This window comes from Uranotaenia lowii, chromosome 3, assembly GCF_029784155.1.
Source record: "Uranotaenia lowii strain MFRU-FL chromosome 3, ASM2978415v1, whole genome shotgun sequence".
In the NCBI taxonomy this organism is placed as follows: Eukaryota; Metazoa; Arthropoda; class Insecta; order Diptera; family Culicidae; genus Uranotaenia; species Uranotaenia lowii.
Genome location: NC_073693.1, coordinates 28,130,964 through 28,151,478, shown reverse-complemented (window position 1 = coordinate 28,151,478; position 20,515 = coordinate 28,130,964). Strand labels below are relative to the sequence as shown.

Sequence of the window (20,515 nt, the reverse complement as noted above, 5' to 3'; positions counted from 1 at the left end):
AACGCAACGCCGACCCTGTGAGGGAGAACAAGTAAGTTCCTAAAAGGATGAAGGTAACGCAGAGTACTTAACGTTGGGTGGGGTTGGGGTGACAGGTCCGACCCGTCCGATCGCGACCGCGTCACCCCCCATGGCATTAGGGCTGGAATCCTGCTCAGACTGGCTGCGTCTGGTTGCGCTTCTGCAACTACGGGGACTGGACGATCTTTACCAACGATGTACAAACGACAGGACACGGAAACACATATCGCTTGTAGTACGGATGGCGGTTGAACGGACGATGTGGTGACTGGACGACGTGACGACAGGAGAACGGAACAACTGGTTGACTAGATGGCTAGATGACTAGTTGAATGGATGACTGGATGTGGTCCACCGGACCGATTCGACCTAATAAGATGAGAGGGTGCTTTTTTATCTTTTTAATCACACATTACAAAAACTTCCCTGGAGCGGAGGCCTCCTGGCCTCCGCGAGCGCCCCAGGCGCTGATGACGATGACTGACTGCGATGCAAGACTACGACGATGGTGGAGGGTTGCTGTTAGCTCACGATGACCCCCAGGTAAAGTTGGCCAAACTCGCTGAAGATCTTGTTTGCTGACTACGTGCAGAAAACATGTACCATGGATTTGTCTTCGACGTACTTGAAATCCACCGGTGATGTAGCTCGAAACAACAAGACGTGTCGATGGGAAAAAAAGAAATGGGTCGAATTCGGTGGACAACTTTACTGATGATTTTTAATCTGCTTAATATGATGGTGAATCTGGTTGGGTGATGGCTTGGTAATCGACTGGAAAGTTTGCTGTTCTAGGGGGGATGAATTCGGTTTCGTCGTCTACGGCGGAATGGACAACAAGTCTCTGGAACTGTTCATTGCGAAAACGCTGATGAAGTTCATCCAATCTTCTCAATCCCTCACGCACGGAAGTAACAAGAAGCTGAGCTTCGGTACGAATTTTCGCAAGGTAATGTTTAATCCACAGGATCATCGCATATTTTCTATTTTCACTAAGTGCATGTACGCGCGCTAGCCGGCCGCCAACACGAATTATGCTAACGACAAACACATGATACAAGAAGAGGATCGCGGATGATGCCTTAAGCGGTCGTCCTCTCTTGAGAACGTCGTATTTCCCTGGGAAACATTCTGGTTGACGATCGACTCGGGGGATGGCTGCATACTGATTAGGTTTCCACAGTAAACTCACAGTCTTCGAAGCTACAGTCGTAGAATCCACTGTCAAGGAAGTGCGCTCGTCGCTAAGGTGATCCGGTAATGCAGACAGTACTTGTGCTGAATTTGAGTTGAACTTTCTCAACAAAAAACAATCTGCTGCTGCTAACTCAGTCACCTCCTTTCTTAACTTCTTCGCACTGTCAACTGAACTCGCTACAGTTAGCGAATCATCGACATGCGTTCCGTATTGAAGACTATTAGCTGCTTCATGATATGATTCCTCCCCACTTTCTGCTAGCTGCTGAAGGCACTTGGTTGCCAAATAAGGTGCACATGTTGTGCTATAAGTCACAGGTACGAGCTCGGACATACGAACGGGAATTTCTGGAGATTCTCTCCACAGACTACGGTGCAGAAGATGACCTTCGACTTGTACCTTCTTTTCGCTGTTGGTAAACTGGTTTTCTACGCTGGAAGACCGTTTCAATGCTGCGTTACGCGACTCCCCCAGTTGCCGAATTACGTGGTCACGTTTCGGCAAAAAGACACCTTCTCTATCGCAGTCACGGTTGTTGGTTTCAGCTGAAAACTCCTCGTTAGTCGACCTTTCAACGGATTTTTTACTCGCTGCTACTGGACATGCCACAGTGGAAAACGAATAGCTTGCAGATTCTTCCGGAATGGTGCCTGCGATGATCCATCCAAGTACGGAATTTTGCAGACTAGGGCCATCCTTCGTCACTCTAAATCTGCCTTCCAGAAGCAGATCGAAAAAGTATTCTGCGCCGATAATGATGTCGATCTCTCCTGGTTCCGAAAACCTGGGATCGGCAAGCTGATCTTCTGTGGGTAAACTCCAACTCTCGAACTCTATTCGTTTTGCAGGAAGTGTAACTGTCAGCTCGGGCAAAACGAAAAAACTCATGGCAGTGTTGAATGCTGAAATGTCCGAGGTCCGAGCACTAACGGAAGCTTCCACCAGTTTGCGTGACACAGCTCGTGATCCACCGATGCCTTGAACGGTGAGGTTTTCTGGAACATGTCGCAGTTTTAGTTGTTGGCTGAATCGAGTGGTCATGAAGCAAAACTGGGAGCACGAGTCGAGCAAAGCTCGGGCTAATCGAATATTTCCAAGAGAATCCTGGATTCGAACAATGGCTGTGGACAACAGGACTTGTTTCGTGAGGTTCGATGTGTGGGAGGGAAGTGCTATGGTTTGCTGAGGGTCTGTGGTGAGAATGGGCTGTGTGATTGGATACGAGGTCGAGGGTTGAGTGTTGGGAGGGTGGCTTGGGGTTGACTGGTTGGATATCGGTGAGGTGTGTGATGATGATGAAGACTGGCGACGAAGCTGAGACACTGAAGGTGTAGGACGAGTTGATTGCTGCGAGACGGAGGATATGGGGTGTAAAAGCGAGTGATGACGCATTCCACAATGGTGACAGGAACCTTTCACACAATCGCGAGCTAGATGACCGGAGGACAAACAATTATAACACAGTCTAGCTCGCTTCACTGACACATTTCTTTCACCGACAGTTTGTTTCAGGAATTTGGTACACCGGAAAGCTATATGAAACACATCACTACAAAAAGGACACTTCACTTGGGATGGAACTGCAGGGTTGCTAACGCCAAATCTGGAACGATTCTCGCTGCTTTCTGGTCGTTCAGGTCTCCGATGAGCGATGGATTCCAACATCGAACAATGGTTGCGCAGGAAACACATCAGGTCGTCGTACAGCGGAACCTCTTTGGAACTGTGGTGGGTTTCCCACTGCCGCAGGGTGGATTGATCCAGACGAGAACACAGCATGTGAACCAGGAGCGTGCTCCACTGGCCTGGGTTCTCGCCTACTTTTTGCAGCATTTGGAGGTTCCGCTCGAATTCGCTGAGCAACGTGTTGAGTGAATCATAGCTCTCCTTCCTCATCGGCTCAATCGAAAACAGGGAGTCCAGGTAGGATTTCACCAGCAGCTTCCGGTTTTCGTATCGCTTTTCGAGGGTAGACCAAGCGATATCGTAGTTTGCGGCGGTGATGTCCACTGAAGCAATCGCTTGAAGAGCTTCACCCGTCACGGCCGAACGAAGGTAGCAAAACTTGTCGGTATCGCTAAGTTGATTGCTGGAGTGGATCAGGCTTTTGAACGAGTCTCGAAAAGTTACCCATTCTTTGGTCTTCCCACTAAAGAACGGCAGGTTAATTTCCGGCAACTTCACCCTTGCCAGAGTTGATGGAGGACCAAAAGATTCGGCTGCACTTGGAGCTGGAGTTGCGTTGGTTGATGCTCGTATCGTTGACAACTGGCGCCGAAGTTCACTCTTCACCACACAGTAATCTTCCTCGAATGCTATCAGGATTCCCACATTCTCGTCCTCCCTTGCTTGATCCAATGCCGTTTGTTCACTGAATTCGTCCGTTGAAGCGCTCAGGTGGTCAGTTTGCAGCTCAATTTCGGTTCTCACTTTTTTAAACTGTTCAAAGGTGGATTCTAACAGTTCCAACCGAACACTTATAAGTTCACTGTTGTTGCTTTCACTGGACGCAAACTGACGCACCGAGTTTAAAGTTCTTCGCAGGTTTCGATCCTGCTTAATAAGCTCACGCAATTCACTGGGCATTGTCACAAGCAAGGGTTCACTGGGTAGCACTATTTCGCCTTCACTGGATCACCGAATACACCTCAACGTCTCGCGCAAATGATTGACAGCAATAATAAAGCAGGTTTTCCGGAGCTGATGTACCGCAAAAATCAGCCAAATGTCTCAGCCTAGCTGTTAATCAAAATCAGCCAAATTCCGATTGTGGTCCGGGTGCAAATCCAACCAGCAGTTAATTTAAAGTTTTCTTCTCGACCAACACTCAAGCGAGAAGTCCAAAAAACTTTACACAGGCCAAAATGTGTGGGATTCTAATTTCTCGATCACCACAGCCCTCAATAAAAAGCAAAATAGTACTTCCCTGTATTCCTGTTGGCCACGAAGATCCTCTGCGATGGAGAACAGCATCCGTTGCGACTCGTCCAGAATCGCACAAACCAGCAGGCAGCAACGAGTTGCTAAGAGGCAGCACGGGTGATCAAACGGCCAAAATGTCGTTCAATCGGCAGCCACCGAAAGTTCGGCAGCAAACAGCAACAACACCAACTCCTAAAACCGCTTCGCAGTTTCTTGCCAATCCTGGCTCACTTTTTGCACTTTTTATGCACTATGTGCAATCACTTTTCCCCCGATATATCACAAATGATCGTCACATTAAGCGTAAGCATAAAATTCTTGTGTTTTACACAATTCAACATCAATCACCGTATTGTTTACGCAACATTAATCCCCCACACAAAGCACAAATAATTTGCAGGAATTCCAAATATTCAATTTGGTTTCAAACGGAATAATCATCCGCCAATTAATCAAGGGAAAACGGTACAATTTTTCTCTTCTCAAAGTGGCAAACGAATATAGCGGCAATAACTTGCCAATCAGCCACGAGAAAACGGCACTTTTTACTTTCCCCCCAAGTGGCACACGCTATTTTTAGGCGGCAATATTAACCCGCCAACCAGACAGGACAAAGCAATTTTCTTCTTTCCTGCTAACCGACGCACTGATCAAAACGACTCCTTTGGTGCACACTTAGCACGTACAAAGGGTCAACGACCAAACAACACACGCTTGCCCAGCACTTTGTCGCAGCTCACGGTGTTCACCAAGATCACTTGTTCCGCGGTGGCTTGTAAAAGTCCCGACATCCGGCTCTCGAAGGACCAATGTTTTTTCACGGATGTGGACTTTCGGAGACAATCAATTACGCACAAATTAACTGGGCAAAAACGTACATATATTCAATTAACAACGAATGAAAAGTACAGCGCGACGGTTCGGATCAACTAGAAAGACTTTTTATTGCTTGCTTAGGTACACGGTACGACACAGGACAGACACAAAAGATGCGTGTGATCTGCTGGCCGTTTATTGCAAGTCTGTTTCTAGGTACTGTTTTACTTAGCCAGCAAAGTACCGGCTATTGTGTGGCGCATGGGTCGGCTCGTATGGCGCTAATAGTACCTCGCCTCTTGGAGAGTGATTCACTGATTGCGTTGACCGTTTGTAGGGATTGCAACGACACCGGATTTTCAGACTAACAGTCATTTTTGTCATTTTTGTCATTTTTGTCATTTTTGTCATTTTTGTCATTTTTGTCATTTTTGTCATTTTTGTCATTTTTGGCATTTTTGTCATTTTTGTCATTTTTGTCATTTTTGTCATTTTTGTCATTTTTGTCATTTTTGTCATTTTTGTCATTTTTGTCATTTTTGTCATTTTTGTCATTTTTGTCATTTTTGTCATTTTTGTCATTTTTGTCATTTTTGTCATTTTTGTCATTTTTGTCATTTTTGTCATTTTTGTCATTTTTGTCATTTTTGTCATTTTTGTCATTTTTGTCATTTTTGTCATTTTTGTCATTTTTGTCATTTTTGTCATTTTTGTCATTTTTGTCATTTTTGTCATTTTTGTCATTTTTGTCATTTTTGTCACTTTTAAAATTTTCAATTTTGTCATTGTTGCAATAAAACTTACCTCACTATGGCGTCTGATTGACTGATGAATTTATATCTTATTCGGAACTCAAACGGCGTTCCAGCTTGCATTGGGGCATGGAAAACCTGAAAAAACAAAAAGAAAAACATCATTAATTTTAAAGGAAACAAAAGCTCGATTATATCTCTTCTTCAACCAATCGGATACTTTAAACTAAAAATAATTGGTAATTTGGAAAGAGAAACAGCATAATGGTAGCATATCCGATTCTATTGAACCAGACAACGAACGCTTCCATAAAAAGAAAGAAATAAGCAATTCCATTCAGGCAAATCTTATTAACCGAAAACAAGTCAAATCCGGTTGGCTCTCATGAATGGAAAGCTTACCGGGTTCCCATCATCATCGTCGTCGTCGCTTTCATCGTTCTGCTCCCGTTGTCTCGTCTAAATTCCGAAAATAGCAACAGCCCCAAACCCCCGCAGTCGAAAGGGAAACGATTTCTTTCCGCACCAGCACCTTCCTGTTTCCACCAATTTTGTGAGCCTCCCCTTAGGAGGTGGAAAGATTCAAGGGAAAAAATCCAAAACACGACACCCTCAAAGTGAACAAGACACATTCCTTCGGCGTCACCCATCCAAAATTCAGCCCCAGTATCAGGACCTCCCCTTGCCTTGGACCGTCAAAGGTGGTGGCAGCCCAAAAAATGCATATTCATGATACCGAAATGAGAATTTATGGTGTGACACGGCATGGCCTGGAATCGAACGAAACCCAATCCGGGCACGGTTCTGGTGATTTTAGATAGGAGGGGAAGGAATTTTTCCACCTGAAGGAGAAGGGAAGCCCCAAGAAGGAAGTCGAAATTTTAACATTCATTCAGAAGATGACTTTGTGTGTTTGATTTGCAGCTGGTGGCTCCAGAGAGGAAATTGAGAGAATGTATAGGAACCAGCAAAGGCAGGTGCAGAACAACTTTCAGTTGATCTCAATCAGTAGAGCCCCGGCTGAAATCAATCGGAAGTTTCAGTGAGTGAAAACTTTTGCAATCGGTGTACGTCTAGGTGTCTGCATATATTTATGATTGGACACGATTGGAAGAACGAGTTAGATCTCACCTATCGAGTTTGTATTTTGATTTTGATCAAACTTGAGAACGAGTGACAAGGAAAGTTAAAACTATCAAAAATATTCCATGTTTTTCGAAGTGAAACTATGTTAAGAAAAACAATTAAATTGGCTGAAATGAAAAAAATGTTACAAAACAAACACCAATGAAAAAATATATTTTTAATTGATTTGCTTTGAAGATTGCCGCATTAGACTGAGACGATATGGGGTCATTTTTGAACACCCTGGGGCCTAAAAAGCTTCGTTTGGTTCTCGTCCATGATTTTTTTGCAGAATTTATAGTGATGTTTACATGATTAATTTTGAACTTTTAGGTTTGTATGAAAAAAATTTATATTTTGTACTGAAAAATCAACATCAGTTTTGTTTCTTCCGTGGTTTTTGTGCCAATTTATAAATTCTCGAAAGGAAATTTGTTGAAGACCAAAACTTTGTATCTTATTTATTAGGCAAAAAATATATAAGCTGTTTAACAGGAGTCTGTCTTTAAACATTGATTTACAATAAATTCAATTGACATCACTGCTGGGTGCCAAACGAGGTTTTGCATGACTATTTTATTCAACTGTAAAATAATACATGTTCTTTTTAATCAAATTGAAGAACTTTAGTACACAGTAACGAAAGACTAATAGACCACTGCTTGTTATGTATTAAAAGTATAATTTCGAAAATTTTCTCAACTAATTTTTCTTATTTGATTGACAAAAACGTCTACGTTAGTAGAAGAAACATTTTTTTAAGTTTTTAATTAGTGCAACAAGTTTCGATTTTGAAGGGGAGTTTCGTAGAAAAACATAAAATTTTACTTTCATAAATCACCAAAAATGAACTGAGTTTTTACGTTTGTGAAAAAAACACTCACCTTACTCGGGGGAGGAGGGGAGGATCCAGAAAAAGTAAGTGAGGTTTTTTACTCTTCAATAAAAAATTTTAATTCAAAGCACATATAATGATTCAGTAATGTTATTTAAGAGTAGGTTATTAGAAGTAACGATCTTAACTTAAACCTCGAAAACTAATTCCAAGTAAAGAATTTTGCGTCAATTTTTCAAAATTATTGTTTATTGTTTATTGTTTATTGTTTATACAAAAGACCATCTGACGTAAGTGTCTTAAAAGTTTACTTAAATCTAGGTCTATCTAAACTTACATTTTAAGTTTTTTAATTAGCTGTTTCTTAACTGGTTAGATTCGATCAAGCGTTTAAATGTTGCAGTTGAGAAATTAAAGTGAAAGAGAGCATAACGGCGTAAGAAGCCAATTTTTGCGGAATTATTTCAGTTGATGACAGAAATTCAGTTCTGTTTATAAAATTTTGAATGCGATTAAAGGTTCTGTTAAAATATTTTAAAAAAATCAAATTGTATTTCTGTTCTTGAATTCTGCGTCTAGTTTAGGACTCTTGATTTTCAATTCGGATCATCATAACAAACTTGAAATGGAGTGCTGTTTTGAAATCCTGGCTAGAAAAAAAGTTCAAATTTGGTTTTGCATTTCATACAATCTTTCATTATTTATATACGAATCTCATTTGCATTTTCAACTTTTCGATATGAATTTTTTGAACATTAAATGAATAAGATACCATCCTTAGTTTTTGATCCATATTCTGATTCGTTTCGATTCAGATTCTTGAGCTTGAGCTTGAGCTTGAGCTTAGATAAACCGTACATTTCAGTAGTTGCTACTCCGTGATTGACAAGAACCATCGAAATTGTACACAAATCCAAATAAATGGGGCTTGGGATTAGCTTACCATTTTCTGTGTACACGTTTCGAAGGTTCCTAATATTATATGGTCAATAACGGCGCCGGCCACGTCCTTACGGTTCATCGGGGAAAGGGAAGGATTGTTAGTTCGACTTCCGTTGCTACTAGAGACCGAATACACCTCTAAATCTCCACGGTCGTCACGGGAAGGGTGGTTTGTTAGTGGGAAGGTAAATAAGATCTGGATTCCCTTTGGGAAGGGATGTGATCAAAGCAAAATTAAATATTTAATGATCGTCGCGTCGCACACTATCGAGTACATCGCGTTTTTATTTAGAGCAAATACGTCCTAACGTGGCATTGTCATACACGTACAATGTACTTAGCACCGTTGCAACTCACCGAATTTTACCGCGCGCTTAAGACGAGAAGAGCAAAACGTCCTGATGTGGCATAGTCGACACGTACTTATGCACCGGTGTAACTCATCGAATTTTACCGCGCGCCCAGACGAGATGAGCAAAGCGTCCTAACGTGGCACTGTTATAATATTTCCAAATCTTACCTTACTGAAACTGTAAACTTTTCTTTGCAGGATAGAATCTTGTAATTGACCAAGCTGTCATGATTTTCTAGTCTTACTCCTTTTGTCTGATATGACTACCATTAGAACAATTATTTAATCTTCGATAACAACAAGTTAAGAATCCGTCTTCGCCAACGTTTAAGCACTGACCATGTTTAAGCATTCAAAATTAATGGATTATCGATCACTAGATGGCGTTGAACAATCAGTTTACTCACCAGGTGTCGTTCTAATCAGGAAATATTTTGTAACACTTTGCGATGTTAACGCCGAGGGTGGCGATTCTAAGAAGCTTTACCTGCGCCATCTGTTGTTGTTTTTTGCGAACGTTTCTCGCCCGGAACGACGATAGCAAATGGCGGGTCATCACCGGACCGAAACACGAAAATATACTTAAGAAAAACTGACATTACCTGCCTCGGGGGAAACAAAAACCCAAAACTCCATCACCTCCGTATAGATACACAACTCGCACATCACTCAAACCAAATCAACCGTTATAAAACTCCCTACCAATATTTAAAATTCAACTTTAAAAATCTCAAATTGCGAACGCGTTCATCACAAGCTAGGGTTCCCAACCCTTCCCGATTCGTTTCGATTCAGATTCTTATACTTAACTCTTATGCAGAATACAAACAAAACAAAGCTTCAAAATGGCGAATCAAAATTTAAAAATTTAAAATCATCGTTCAAAATGCAAATTTGAATTCAAATTCCAATTTCGGATTAGAAACAAATATTTAGAATTTTAAATTAGATTGAAACCCATAATTTCTAAATTCAAACAACAGAATGATAGTTCAAGAGTTTGAAACAAATTTTCCTTTTTTTTTTTAAATTTAATAATATGTACTGGGATGCAAAACTCGAAATTAAAATTTGATAAGGCCGCTTAATCAAGTCACAGACATAAATTAAGGTGATTAATCTCTTTTTATAATTCAGTTTCCGAATGCAGAACCAAAATCAAGGGATGAAAATTCACAAAAAAATTCAAAGTGCTTTAAAGTCATGATAAAAATATCAACTCGGCTATTTCTTCGAGGAATTTCATTTCTAAGTGATCACGATTTATAATTTTGATTGTTAATCTTTCAAAATTTCGGATTTATTTTAATCAAAATTATTTTGTTTACAAATTTAGCTGAGAATTATTTGCGATTAAATTTGACTTTATCTGCAAGTTTTTTTTTAATTCAATCCATTCATTTGAATTTAATTGATTTACAGAATTTTGATCATGGAGTTGATTTAAAAAAATATTGTAATCGTTACGTAAAATATCTGCAGGGAATAAGTTTTGCTTCGGTGTAATGCTCAACATTTTTAATAACACAGTTTGATTAAACTCAAATCTTTAACTAAAATTTTAAATTTGGTCCAAGTTTGCATGCATCAGGTTTGAACCGCAAAATGTCGATCTTTTACTTTTACTTCTGAAAATTTGAACTATTTTAATCGATTTTAATCGGTTGAAATCTTTGAATCTGCTTAAGAGCTTACTAAAACAAGCTAATTGGAAATTGAGAGTTTTCTCTTAAAAATCGTATCCATTGCTCAAATAAAATGAGCTCAACCTATCAGACACTTGCATCATAACTGCTTTATTATCTAAGAAAAAAAAACAATTGAAAGGTTTTCTACTGTTTCAAAGTATCATTAGGCTTTTTTATTTTTTAAATGAATTAATTTCCACAAATTCTTTGTGTTTAAAAAAAACAATTTTTTTATATTTTGAAAATTGGTGGGGAATCGTGGCCGTGCAAAATTTTTGAATTGACTCAAAACTGAAATTTCATGATTCAGATGAGAAAATAAAAAAGAGAATTTTGTAGGATCGATAAATTCCTAAAACCTAACTCTCGAACGTTTCGGCAGAATTCCTTTAATAGGATGGACTACATATTTTTCATATCTCTTCATTTGGTATAAGAAAACTTTACAGATAGCAAAAACATATTTCAAGTTCTGAATGTGTATAAAAATACCTAAATATAGGTGGCCCAAGATACCCCACAAGCTATGATTTGCAAATTGGTTACGCTTGTGTGACTAATTGATGTTTCATTAAAAATTCCTTTTCCATATTTTTGTTATGAACTTTATGTTCCCCATCGATGCAATTAGCAGGTGCTTGTTTAATTATGTAAGCTTTTTTTAAATTTTTTTACGCTTGATAAATTAAAGAATCATATGATGCGTATTTAAGTCAACAACATATAGAATAATATGCTTGAACAAAGTGACGACGATGACAGCAAGGTTGCCGAAAAAAAATTCTGTGTTTCTAAGAAAAAAATTCAGACATCTGTGTTTTTAAAGAAAAATTCAGTGATGGTTTTCTGTGATGCCATTTCCTATGATTTTATTGTAAATTCATGTAAAATTGGGTCATTTTTGCATTTAAGTTTGGTAGAAACAACTCAAAATAACAATTTTATCGTGCTTCTTTTCGGGTCAAATTGAGCAAAACAATTTTTGAATGTAATGGCAAAATCAGTTATACAAATGTATGCTAAAATTTCAGATTTTGTCAAAAAAAAAAACATTTCTAGAATTCATTCTTCTGAAAAAGTTTCAAATAAATTTCAGTGACATTTTAACCCTCGAACCCCCATAGTTAAGGTTGCAAATTGCCCGATTTTATCCGGGTTTGCCCAGATATTAAATACAAAATTTGGGAACAGTTTTGTCCAGCCGGTTGCCCGGATTAAATAAAAAAACAGCCCGGATTTTGTCCGTATTTATTCACTTTATTTGCCAAATCAAACAGAAAAAACACCAATTGGTTTGCATTTTTTTTATTTATGCGTTCTAATTGAAATTTTCTCAGGATAAACAAAAATAATCTATAAAGATTTTTGGAAGCCTCAAATACGATAGTAAATAAACTGATGAGATATGATGAAAACAAAAATTATTTAAATTTTATTTTGAAATTTTTACTGAGCAATTCCTGGGTTTTAAACAAATTTGCCCGGATATTGCCCGTATTTTTGATCGGCAAATTTGTAAAAAAATGCTCGGATTTTGCCAGATTTTATTGTAAAATTGCCAGGATTTGTCCAGCCCTTTGATTAGGTTAGTCCGAGCTGAAAAAAATGTGGCAACTTTACCCATAGTAAAGCATGGATCACTACAAATCTGGACGCATTAAAACGGGTCTATCTCTGAGCTATATAAACGAAATAGAAATGTTTTGTACTTGAAATGTAGGGTTTTTATTGCACTTTAAAGGAAAAATAATAAAAAAAATTATTCCGATGTTGTTTTGATGAATTTTCGAACTTTTAGTTGAGTATCACTCATTATAGTTTGAACACCCTATTCGCTGACCTCAGCGGCCATTTTGTTCCACAATCTCTTCATCTCTGTTGCTTCCCGAGTCGTCCTACCATTCTTCTTCATGTTCTGCTTGACAATTGCCCAAAATTTTTCGATAGAGCGGAATTGAGGGCAGTTGGGTGGGTTGATGTCCTTTTTGACAAAATCCACCCGTTGGCCCAATACCACTGTAGAACCTCCTAGCTGTATTGGCAGCTTGCCAAATCTGGCGAAAACTTAACTAGTCCTTTGTGAGATCTAATGTACGAAAAAAAAAAGTTTTTCAGGCATTCCTCCTTGCAAATTTCGGAGTCTAAGGTCTTGTTTTTCACAAAAACCGGAATTTTTCGTCCGCAGCTGCAAATACCTTGCCAGATCAAACACTTTCTTGCACAATTACCAGCAAAAACGAATTTGAAGTTGCCGGGGACATCACCATGACCAGTGCAATGCACCACTACAGTGGCTTTACATAATTTTTGGCCAGAAAGCTGCCCAAAATCCATCTTCACGTACGTTTCGTCACCCATGAGGATGCATCCGTCGAACTTCGTTGGAATCTTCTTGTATAACTTGCGGGCACGTTCTTTGGCTACTAAATTCTGCTTCAATGTCCGGTTTGGTTGCTTACTGGTCCGATAGGATCGTATTCCTTCGCGTAGACGAATTCTGCTTACGATGCACCGGTCGGCGTTGAATTTCTTGGCAATGTCATAGTCCGACTACCCTGTGTTTTCCTTGATCGTTCTCAACACCTTCAAATGCAGTTTCCGATCCTTAATTTGTAAGACTGGCTGTTAGCCAATCGGCAGATTTGCGGTGAACCCCTAATAATCCCTAGGGTCGGCAAGCTTACACAAACTAAGTTGCAGGTAAATTCGGGAGAGCTAAAGAAAACTCCTCGGATTAAGTTAGGTACCGTTTAATGATGCAGTTTTGTTCACCCACCACTTTCTTAAACTAGCTAGCTAACCTTATTGTGTATACTGGTTCCTTCCATGACGTCGAGCTCCAGGTACCGCTGAACCAGGTACCGAAATGAATAACACCGACGAGTGTGGTTGTCGGTTGAAGTCGAAGAGCGCTGCCGCGCTCTCGGGGTTTGGTTGATTTAAAATCAAACCGAAACAGCGGGGTCCTGGTAAAATTCAGGAGCATATTAGGGACACAATTTGGGCAGGGGCAAAATGGCGTAGGGTTACCTGGAGTTCCAATCTATTCCAGCTTAAGACTGGATTTTCCTTTCTATGGAATCCTTCAATGGCGATGATTCCTGTTCCGTTTAGATGGATGGAACAAAGCACCAAACTTTGGCAAACGATCGTTGAAATTTTGGGATCGCTATGATGCGTTCGCGAACTAATGGCTGAGTAAAATGGTCATTTATTTTACGACCTGCTCTGACCCCATTGCCGTTCATTGCCCCCGTCCCGTGCTCGTTTTCGCCTCGCCCTATCGCACGCTTCGCCTCTTCGCTCGAAGACAACGACTCACATCTCTGCACTGCGCTCTGGTGGTGGGTTGTTGAACGACCATCTTTCGCCCGGTCGTTCGCCTGGTTAGCGTGGCTTGGTGAACTGCTTCACCAAGGAGAACCCCTTAACCCCCACAAACAACACTGCAATATTTATTTAATTTTACTACAAGATCACCGCGGCCTCCTTCGACTGACTAGCAACGCTTACAAATTCCACTATGACGCTTGGTATGAACCTGCCGATCTATAGTACGCATCTCACGGAAACGTTTGAGAACGCTACACACGGTTGATTTGACCATTTTTAACGATTTCACGATTTTTGAACCCGACCACGTCGGGTTTTTGACGTGGGTGTTCAAAATTTATTTTCATCTCGCGGCTTCCATCACGTGTAACTTTTTTTAAACAAAACGAATCGTAATTTTCAGCACTGGTAGAAGAAACATTCCTCTACAAAGTGCTGCCAAAACATTCCAGATCCGACAACTAGGAGCACTATGGTAAAATAAATAGTGCGTCCAGATTTGTAGTGATCCATGCTTTACATGCTATCAATTTGTTTAGAGAAAAAATATTTGTTCAAAATTTTATGCAAAAACAACAAAAAATTTTTTTGTTCAAGTCTAAGGTGTTTGAATAGTTTTAGAAATGAGATAAAAAGATTCTAAATTTTGTTAAGATTCAATAATTTTCTACTGAATTTTTGATGCATTAAAATTGTGTGAAACCATTTACAGTACTGAATAAGGCTTAAATCTGTCAAAAAACATCGAGGACATATATGGGCTCATATGCACAAGAGAGTTAACCTGGCAATGATTGGATTTACACTATTTTGTGATAAATATAAGTTATATCGTGCTAATTTATGCTAACGTTTCATTTAGTTCGAAAACAAGTCTTTTTGAATTCAAGCTTTCAATGGAACCCAGAGGTTATATCTTAGAATTTATTTTCTAAAAAAAATTAATAGTTAATTTTGCCCTGAAATTAAAGCATAGTGAAGTTTATATCATTCCTTAACGATTGAAATAGTGGAACAAATAGATATATTTGATTAATTTTGTTTGAAAGGTTGAAAGATTAATGTTTTTAAGATTTTAATAATAATGGCAATGAAGATTGGTTCTAACTTCCTTTTTTCATCTGAAATCATAACTTTGTCCCTAAATTATTACACAAAATATGTATGAAAGCCTTCCTTCTCTTTCCCATCTTCCCTCTGAAAGAAATAACACAAACACATTTCTTGTACCTATAAAAATAAAACTTTAAAAATGCTTGATCTGGTACGTTGTAGCACAGATAACCTAGATTTTGATTCATTTCGAACTTAACCTTACATCTTTTCTTTTGTCCATAAAGCTGAAATAAGAAAAACATAAATGTGCTGCATACTTTCAGGGTCTGGGTATGAGAAATAAGGCATATGGCACATAACAGCTGATTTTGGAAGCTAGCAGATTCACTCAAGTTTGAAGAAAGTTTCGCTCAAGATCATATTTTAATTCTGAAAACAACGCGACAACTAGGACAAGGACTAGGACAAGGACTAGGACGAGGACTAGGACGAGGACTAGGGCAAGGTTCCATTAGTTGGGCTTTTAAGTTAAATGGGTCAACTTCTAACCAAATTTTCAATAATGACCTCAAAGTATGTCATCGACTCCGTTGGGAATACATTTGCCATCTCCAGATATAAATGCATCTATCGTCGTTCAATGGAATCACCAATAAATTTCCTCGATGTTTTTGAACACGAGATCCAATCATACAAAACACCCCACAATAAATAAAGTCTCGTATCAAAACAGAATGACAAAATGACTCTCTTAATCGAGGAATTCCTCCTTTTGAGTTCCAGAGCATCAAACTATTGGACTTCGGACAACGACGATGGTCAGAAAAACTAGAGCGAAAATTTGTCTGTAGCTGTCAGGTCAATGTTGCCCGGTCCTTTTGATTCCCTGTACCAAATAATTTTTGTTGAGTAACTTAAAGTGTTTAGATTAATTTGCTGATTGTTTAACTCCCCTATACACCTATTTCAGAATTTTGAAATACGTTATGAAATTTATAGGCAACTTTTTTTCGAAAAATTGTCACTACCTTGCCCATACCTACATATTGAAAGGGCATTATTGATCTCGTCGGTCTTGGCCTATTTATGCAAAAGGGAGGCAATTTTATTCATAGGAAAACCCGGCCATTTCTAATGGATGTGTTTGTCTTCCACCGCAAGCATGATTGAGTGATAAGCATCGTACACTGACTAATGTTTAAAACATCCCGAAAACGTGGGAGGTTTGACAAACGGTGCTGGTTAGACGACCCAATCGATCGATTGGGAAAATATACACGAGGCATACAATTTGTGTTCTTTTGAAGAATTGGTTTATTTTTTTAAGAATCTCAATCGATTTGATTCAATTAAAAAAAAAAACAATATGGTAACTGCCCTAGAATCAAGCCAAGCAAACTCGAAACCTTTTCTCATTTCCTTTAATTTCGATGCGAATCAGAATTCCAAACTGTCAGACACTTTGCTAGTGTCGCAAAAGTAAGAGACGAAAGGCACTTCCGCTTAGCTACTTCCGGTTCGGTGTGTGTGTGTATGTGTTAGTCGCGTTGTTCCCCGTTTATACGACGCAAAACCGCACACATTGCTTCGTTTCCTCAAAGGTTCACTATAACGGTCTCATAGACTCAGACTGGAAGTAGCAAAAACAATTCCTCATTCATTCAACTTGAGCTTTGGAACCAGACGAAGTCGGAGACCGGGAAAAAGGAACATGTTATCTCGGAATCCAAAACCACATTCCAGCCAGGCGACATCGGCTCGACAGCTATATGACACATTTCCGTTCTAGTTTTTCCGACCGTCGTCGTCGTCGTCGTCCGAAGTCCGATAGTTTGTTGCTCTGGAACTCAGAAGGAGGAATTCCTCGATTCAGAGAGAGAGAGAGCAGTCGTTCCGTTTTGATACGAGACGATATTTATTGCGGGGTGTTTTGTGTGATTGGATCTCGTGTTCGAAAACATCGAGGAAATGTTCCGGTGATTCTAGTGAACGACTATAGATGAATTTATGTGTGAAGATTGCGAAGATTTTTCCAATGGAGTCGATGATATATTTTGAGGTCAATATTGAAATTCTAGTTAAAAATTGCCTTTTTTGAAATTTAAAAATCAAGTAATGGAACTTTGTCCTAGTCCTTGTCCTAGTCCTTGTCCTAGTCCTTGTCCTAGTCCTTGTCCTAGTCCTTGTCCTAGTCCTTGTCCTAGTCCTTGTCCTAGTCCTTGTCCTAGTCCTTGTCCTAGTCCTTGTCCTAGTCCTTGTCCTAGTCCTTGTCCTAGTCCTTGTCCTAGTCCTTGTCCTAGTCCTTGTCCTAGTCCTTGTCCTAGTCCTTGTCCTAGTCCTTGTCCTAGTCCTTGTCCTAGTCCTTGTCCTAGTCCTTGTCCTAGTCCTTGTCCTAGTCCTTGTCCTAGTCCTTGTCCTAGTCCTTGTCCTAGTCCTTGTCCTAGTCCTTGTCCTAGTCCTTGTCCTAGTCCTTGTCCTAGTCCTTGTCCTAGTCCTTGTCCTAGTCCTTGTCCTAGTCCTTGTCCTAGTCCTTGTCCTAGTCCTTGTCCTAGTCCTTGTCCTAGTCCTTGTCCTAGTCCTTGTCCTAGTCCTTGTCCTAGTCCTTGTCCTAGTCCTTGTCCTAGTCCTTGTCCTAGTCCTTGTCCTAGTCCTTGTCCTAGTCCTTGTCCTAGTCCTTGTCCTAGTCCTTGTCCTAGTCCTTGTCCTAGTCCTTGTCCTAGTCCTTGTCCTAGTCCTTGTCCTAGTCCTTGTCCTAGTCCTTGTCCTAGTCCTTGTCCTAGTCCTTGTCCTAGTCCTTGTCCTAGTCCTTGTCCTAGTCCTTGTCCTAGTCCTTGTCCTAGTCCTTGTCCTAGTCCTTGTCGTAGTCCTTGTCCTAGTCCTTGTCCTAGTCCTTGTCCTAGTCCTTGTTCTAGTCCTTGTTCTAGTCCTTGTCCTAGTCCTTGCCCTAGTCCTTGTCCTAGTCCTTGTCCTAGTCCTTGTCCTAGTCCTTGTCCTAGTCCTTGTCCTTGTCCTAGTCCTTGTCCTAGTCCTTGTCCTAGTCCTTGTCCTAGTCCTTGTCCTAGTCCTTGTCCTAGTCCTTGTCCTAGTCCTTGTCCTAGTCCTTGTCCTAGTCCTTGTCCTAGTCCTTGTCCTAGTCCTTGTCCTTGTCCTAGTCCTTGTCCTAGTCCTTGTCCTAGTCCTTGTCGTAGTCCTTGTCCTAGTCCTTGTCCTAGTTCTTGTCCTAGTCCTTGTCCTAGTCCTTGTCCTAGTCCTTGTCCTAGTCCTTGTCCTAGTCCTTGTCCTAGTCCTTGTCCTAGTCCTTGTCCTAGTCCTTGTCCTAGTCCTTGTCCTAGTCCTTGTCCTAGTCCTTGTCCTAGTCCTTGTCCTAGTCCTTGTCCTAGTCCTTGTCCTAGTCCTTGTCCTTGTCCTAGTCCTTGTCCTAGTCCTTGTCCTAGTCCTTGTCGTAGTCCTTGTCCTAGTCCTTGTCCTAGTCCTTGTCCTAGTCCTTGTCCTAGTCCTTGTCCTAGTCCTTGTCCTAGTCCTTGTCCTAGTCCTTGTCCTAGTCCTTGTCCTAGTCCTTGTCCTAGTCCTTGTCCTAGTCCTTGTCCTAGTCCTTGTCCTAGTCCTTGTCCTAGTCCTTGTCCTAGTCCTTGTCCTAGTCCTTGTCCTAGTCCTTGTCCTAGTCCTTGTCCTAGTCCTTGTCCTAGTCCTTGTCCTAGTCCTTGTCCTAGTCCTTGTCCTAGTCCTTGTCCTAGTCCTTGTCCTAGTCCTTGTCCTAGTCCTTGTCCTAGTCCTTGTCCTAGTCCTTGTCCTAGTCCTTGTCCTAGTCCTTGTCCTAGTCCTTGTCCTAGTCCTTGTCCTAGTCCTTGTCCTAGTCCTTGTCCTAGTCCTTGTCCTAGTCCTTGTCCTAGTCCTTGTCCTAGTCCTTGTCCTAGTCCTTGTCCTAGTCCTTGTCCTAGTCCTTGTCCTAGTCCTTGTCCTAGTCCTTGTCCTAGTCCTTGTCCTAGTCCTTGTCCTAGTCCTTGTCCTAGTCCTTGTCCTAGTCCTTGTCCTAGTCCTTGTCCTAGTCCTTGTCCTAGTCCTTGTCCTAGTCCTTGTCCTAGTCCTTGTCCTAGTCCTTGTCCTAGTCCTTGTCCTAAGTAGTCCTTGTCCTAGTTCTATCCTTGTACTATTCCAGATCCTTGTCCTGTTAAACAAGTTTAAATCTAAGATTAAGTTAACTTTTGACTTTTGCCGCCTCAAACCTCATAGCGCCCTGGTTTAAGGCATTAAGGAGAAAAATAGAATATCCTCAACTAAAAGTAGGAAGGTAGAACAAGAGCTAAAGATGTAGCAGCGGTCCTACTAAAGTCAGACTTCTGGTATGATAAGCTTTCTAAAAATTAATCTCCTGTGAAACCATTTTCCGTAGCTTGTTGAACCCAAGTAGTTCAAACAGCATTGAGCAACTAAGTTGGTTTCAAACAACGCAAACCACAATGCACAGCCACATTTGATTCGTTAGCCACAATAAACAAAGTATCATGTTGATAAAAAAAAGAGTATCATAATAACACAACTATTTACGCTCAACTCTATTTGTTCTGCACAGGGAGCAACAAAATAATAATAATAATAATAAAAAATAGTAAAATAAGCATAAATCCCCCTGGAAACTACCAGAGATAGAGAGCGAGGGAACATCAAACCAAATTAACGAATATGAATGCTTTCGGGGGTGAAAAGCTCACACAAACAAGGACCGGATGAGAAAAACTCGTACCAACCCGGTACAAGCCAGCAAGCAAGCAAACAACTCCCACACCTGGGAAAAATGGCTGCCTTTAATTCATTATACTGGGGGAGGGCAAATAAAACTGGACCCTTTGCGCCCGGCCGGATTGTTGGAAGCGGCTTGTGGTCCAGTCTCGTCCCGGTGCATTCTTTGTTATTGAGAATTTTCCGAGCTGACTTGGCAGCTGCTGGCTTCGCCAGCTTAATTAAACTGGTTGTTGGGAAAACGTTTTATAACTTTTGTTTGTAGTTTGTAGTCCAAAGAAAAAATTATAATTAATCAACAATTTTTTCCAATTCGGCGAAGATAGAATACTGCACAAGGCAATAAACCATTTGGCAAGATCGCCAAATGAATTTTCCAACGAGTTTATGAGTCAAATCAAACATTTTTCCCTATCCCAGAACTTCCCTATCAACTGGGATTTATTAGTCAGCTCCATTGACAAACAGAAAACAAATGACACCTAGAGTTACATAGAACTGTGTCACTTAAAAAATCACCATCTTTTCCCATTACCATATCTACTTTTCCGTTTTTGCTCAAACAAACAGAAGATTACAAACACACAAAGATTCAGAAATCCTGTCGCTTTGTTGTTCTTCATTTATCGGCTTTTCGTATCAACATTGCGCCAACAATAGCCCATTTCTCAAAAGTTGTTCAAACAAACCAGATGCTTCCACTGAAAAGCTGTGAAGACTTGAAAAAAAGAAGACAGG

General features: G+C 40.3%; 1 protein-coding gene across 2 annotated transcripts in view; it reads right to left on the bottom strand.

The window, feature by feature from the left end:
- Positions 1-20,515, bottom strand: part of LOC129751377 (uncharacterized) — a 508,402-nt gene that overhangs the window by 138,155 nt on the left and 349,732 nt on the right. For both annotated transcript variants that reach the window (XM_055746844.1, XM_055746845.1), the window contains exon 7: positions 5,762-5,847. In XM_055746844.1, the coding sequence (XP_055602819.1) occupies positions 5,762-5,847 (86 nt within the window). The remainder of the gene's footprint in view (positions 1-5,761; positions 5,848-20,515) is intronic.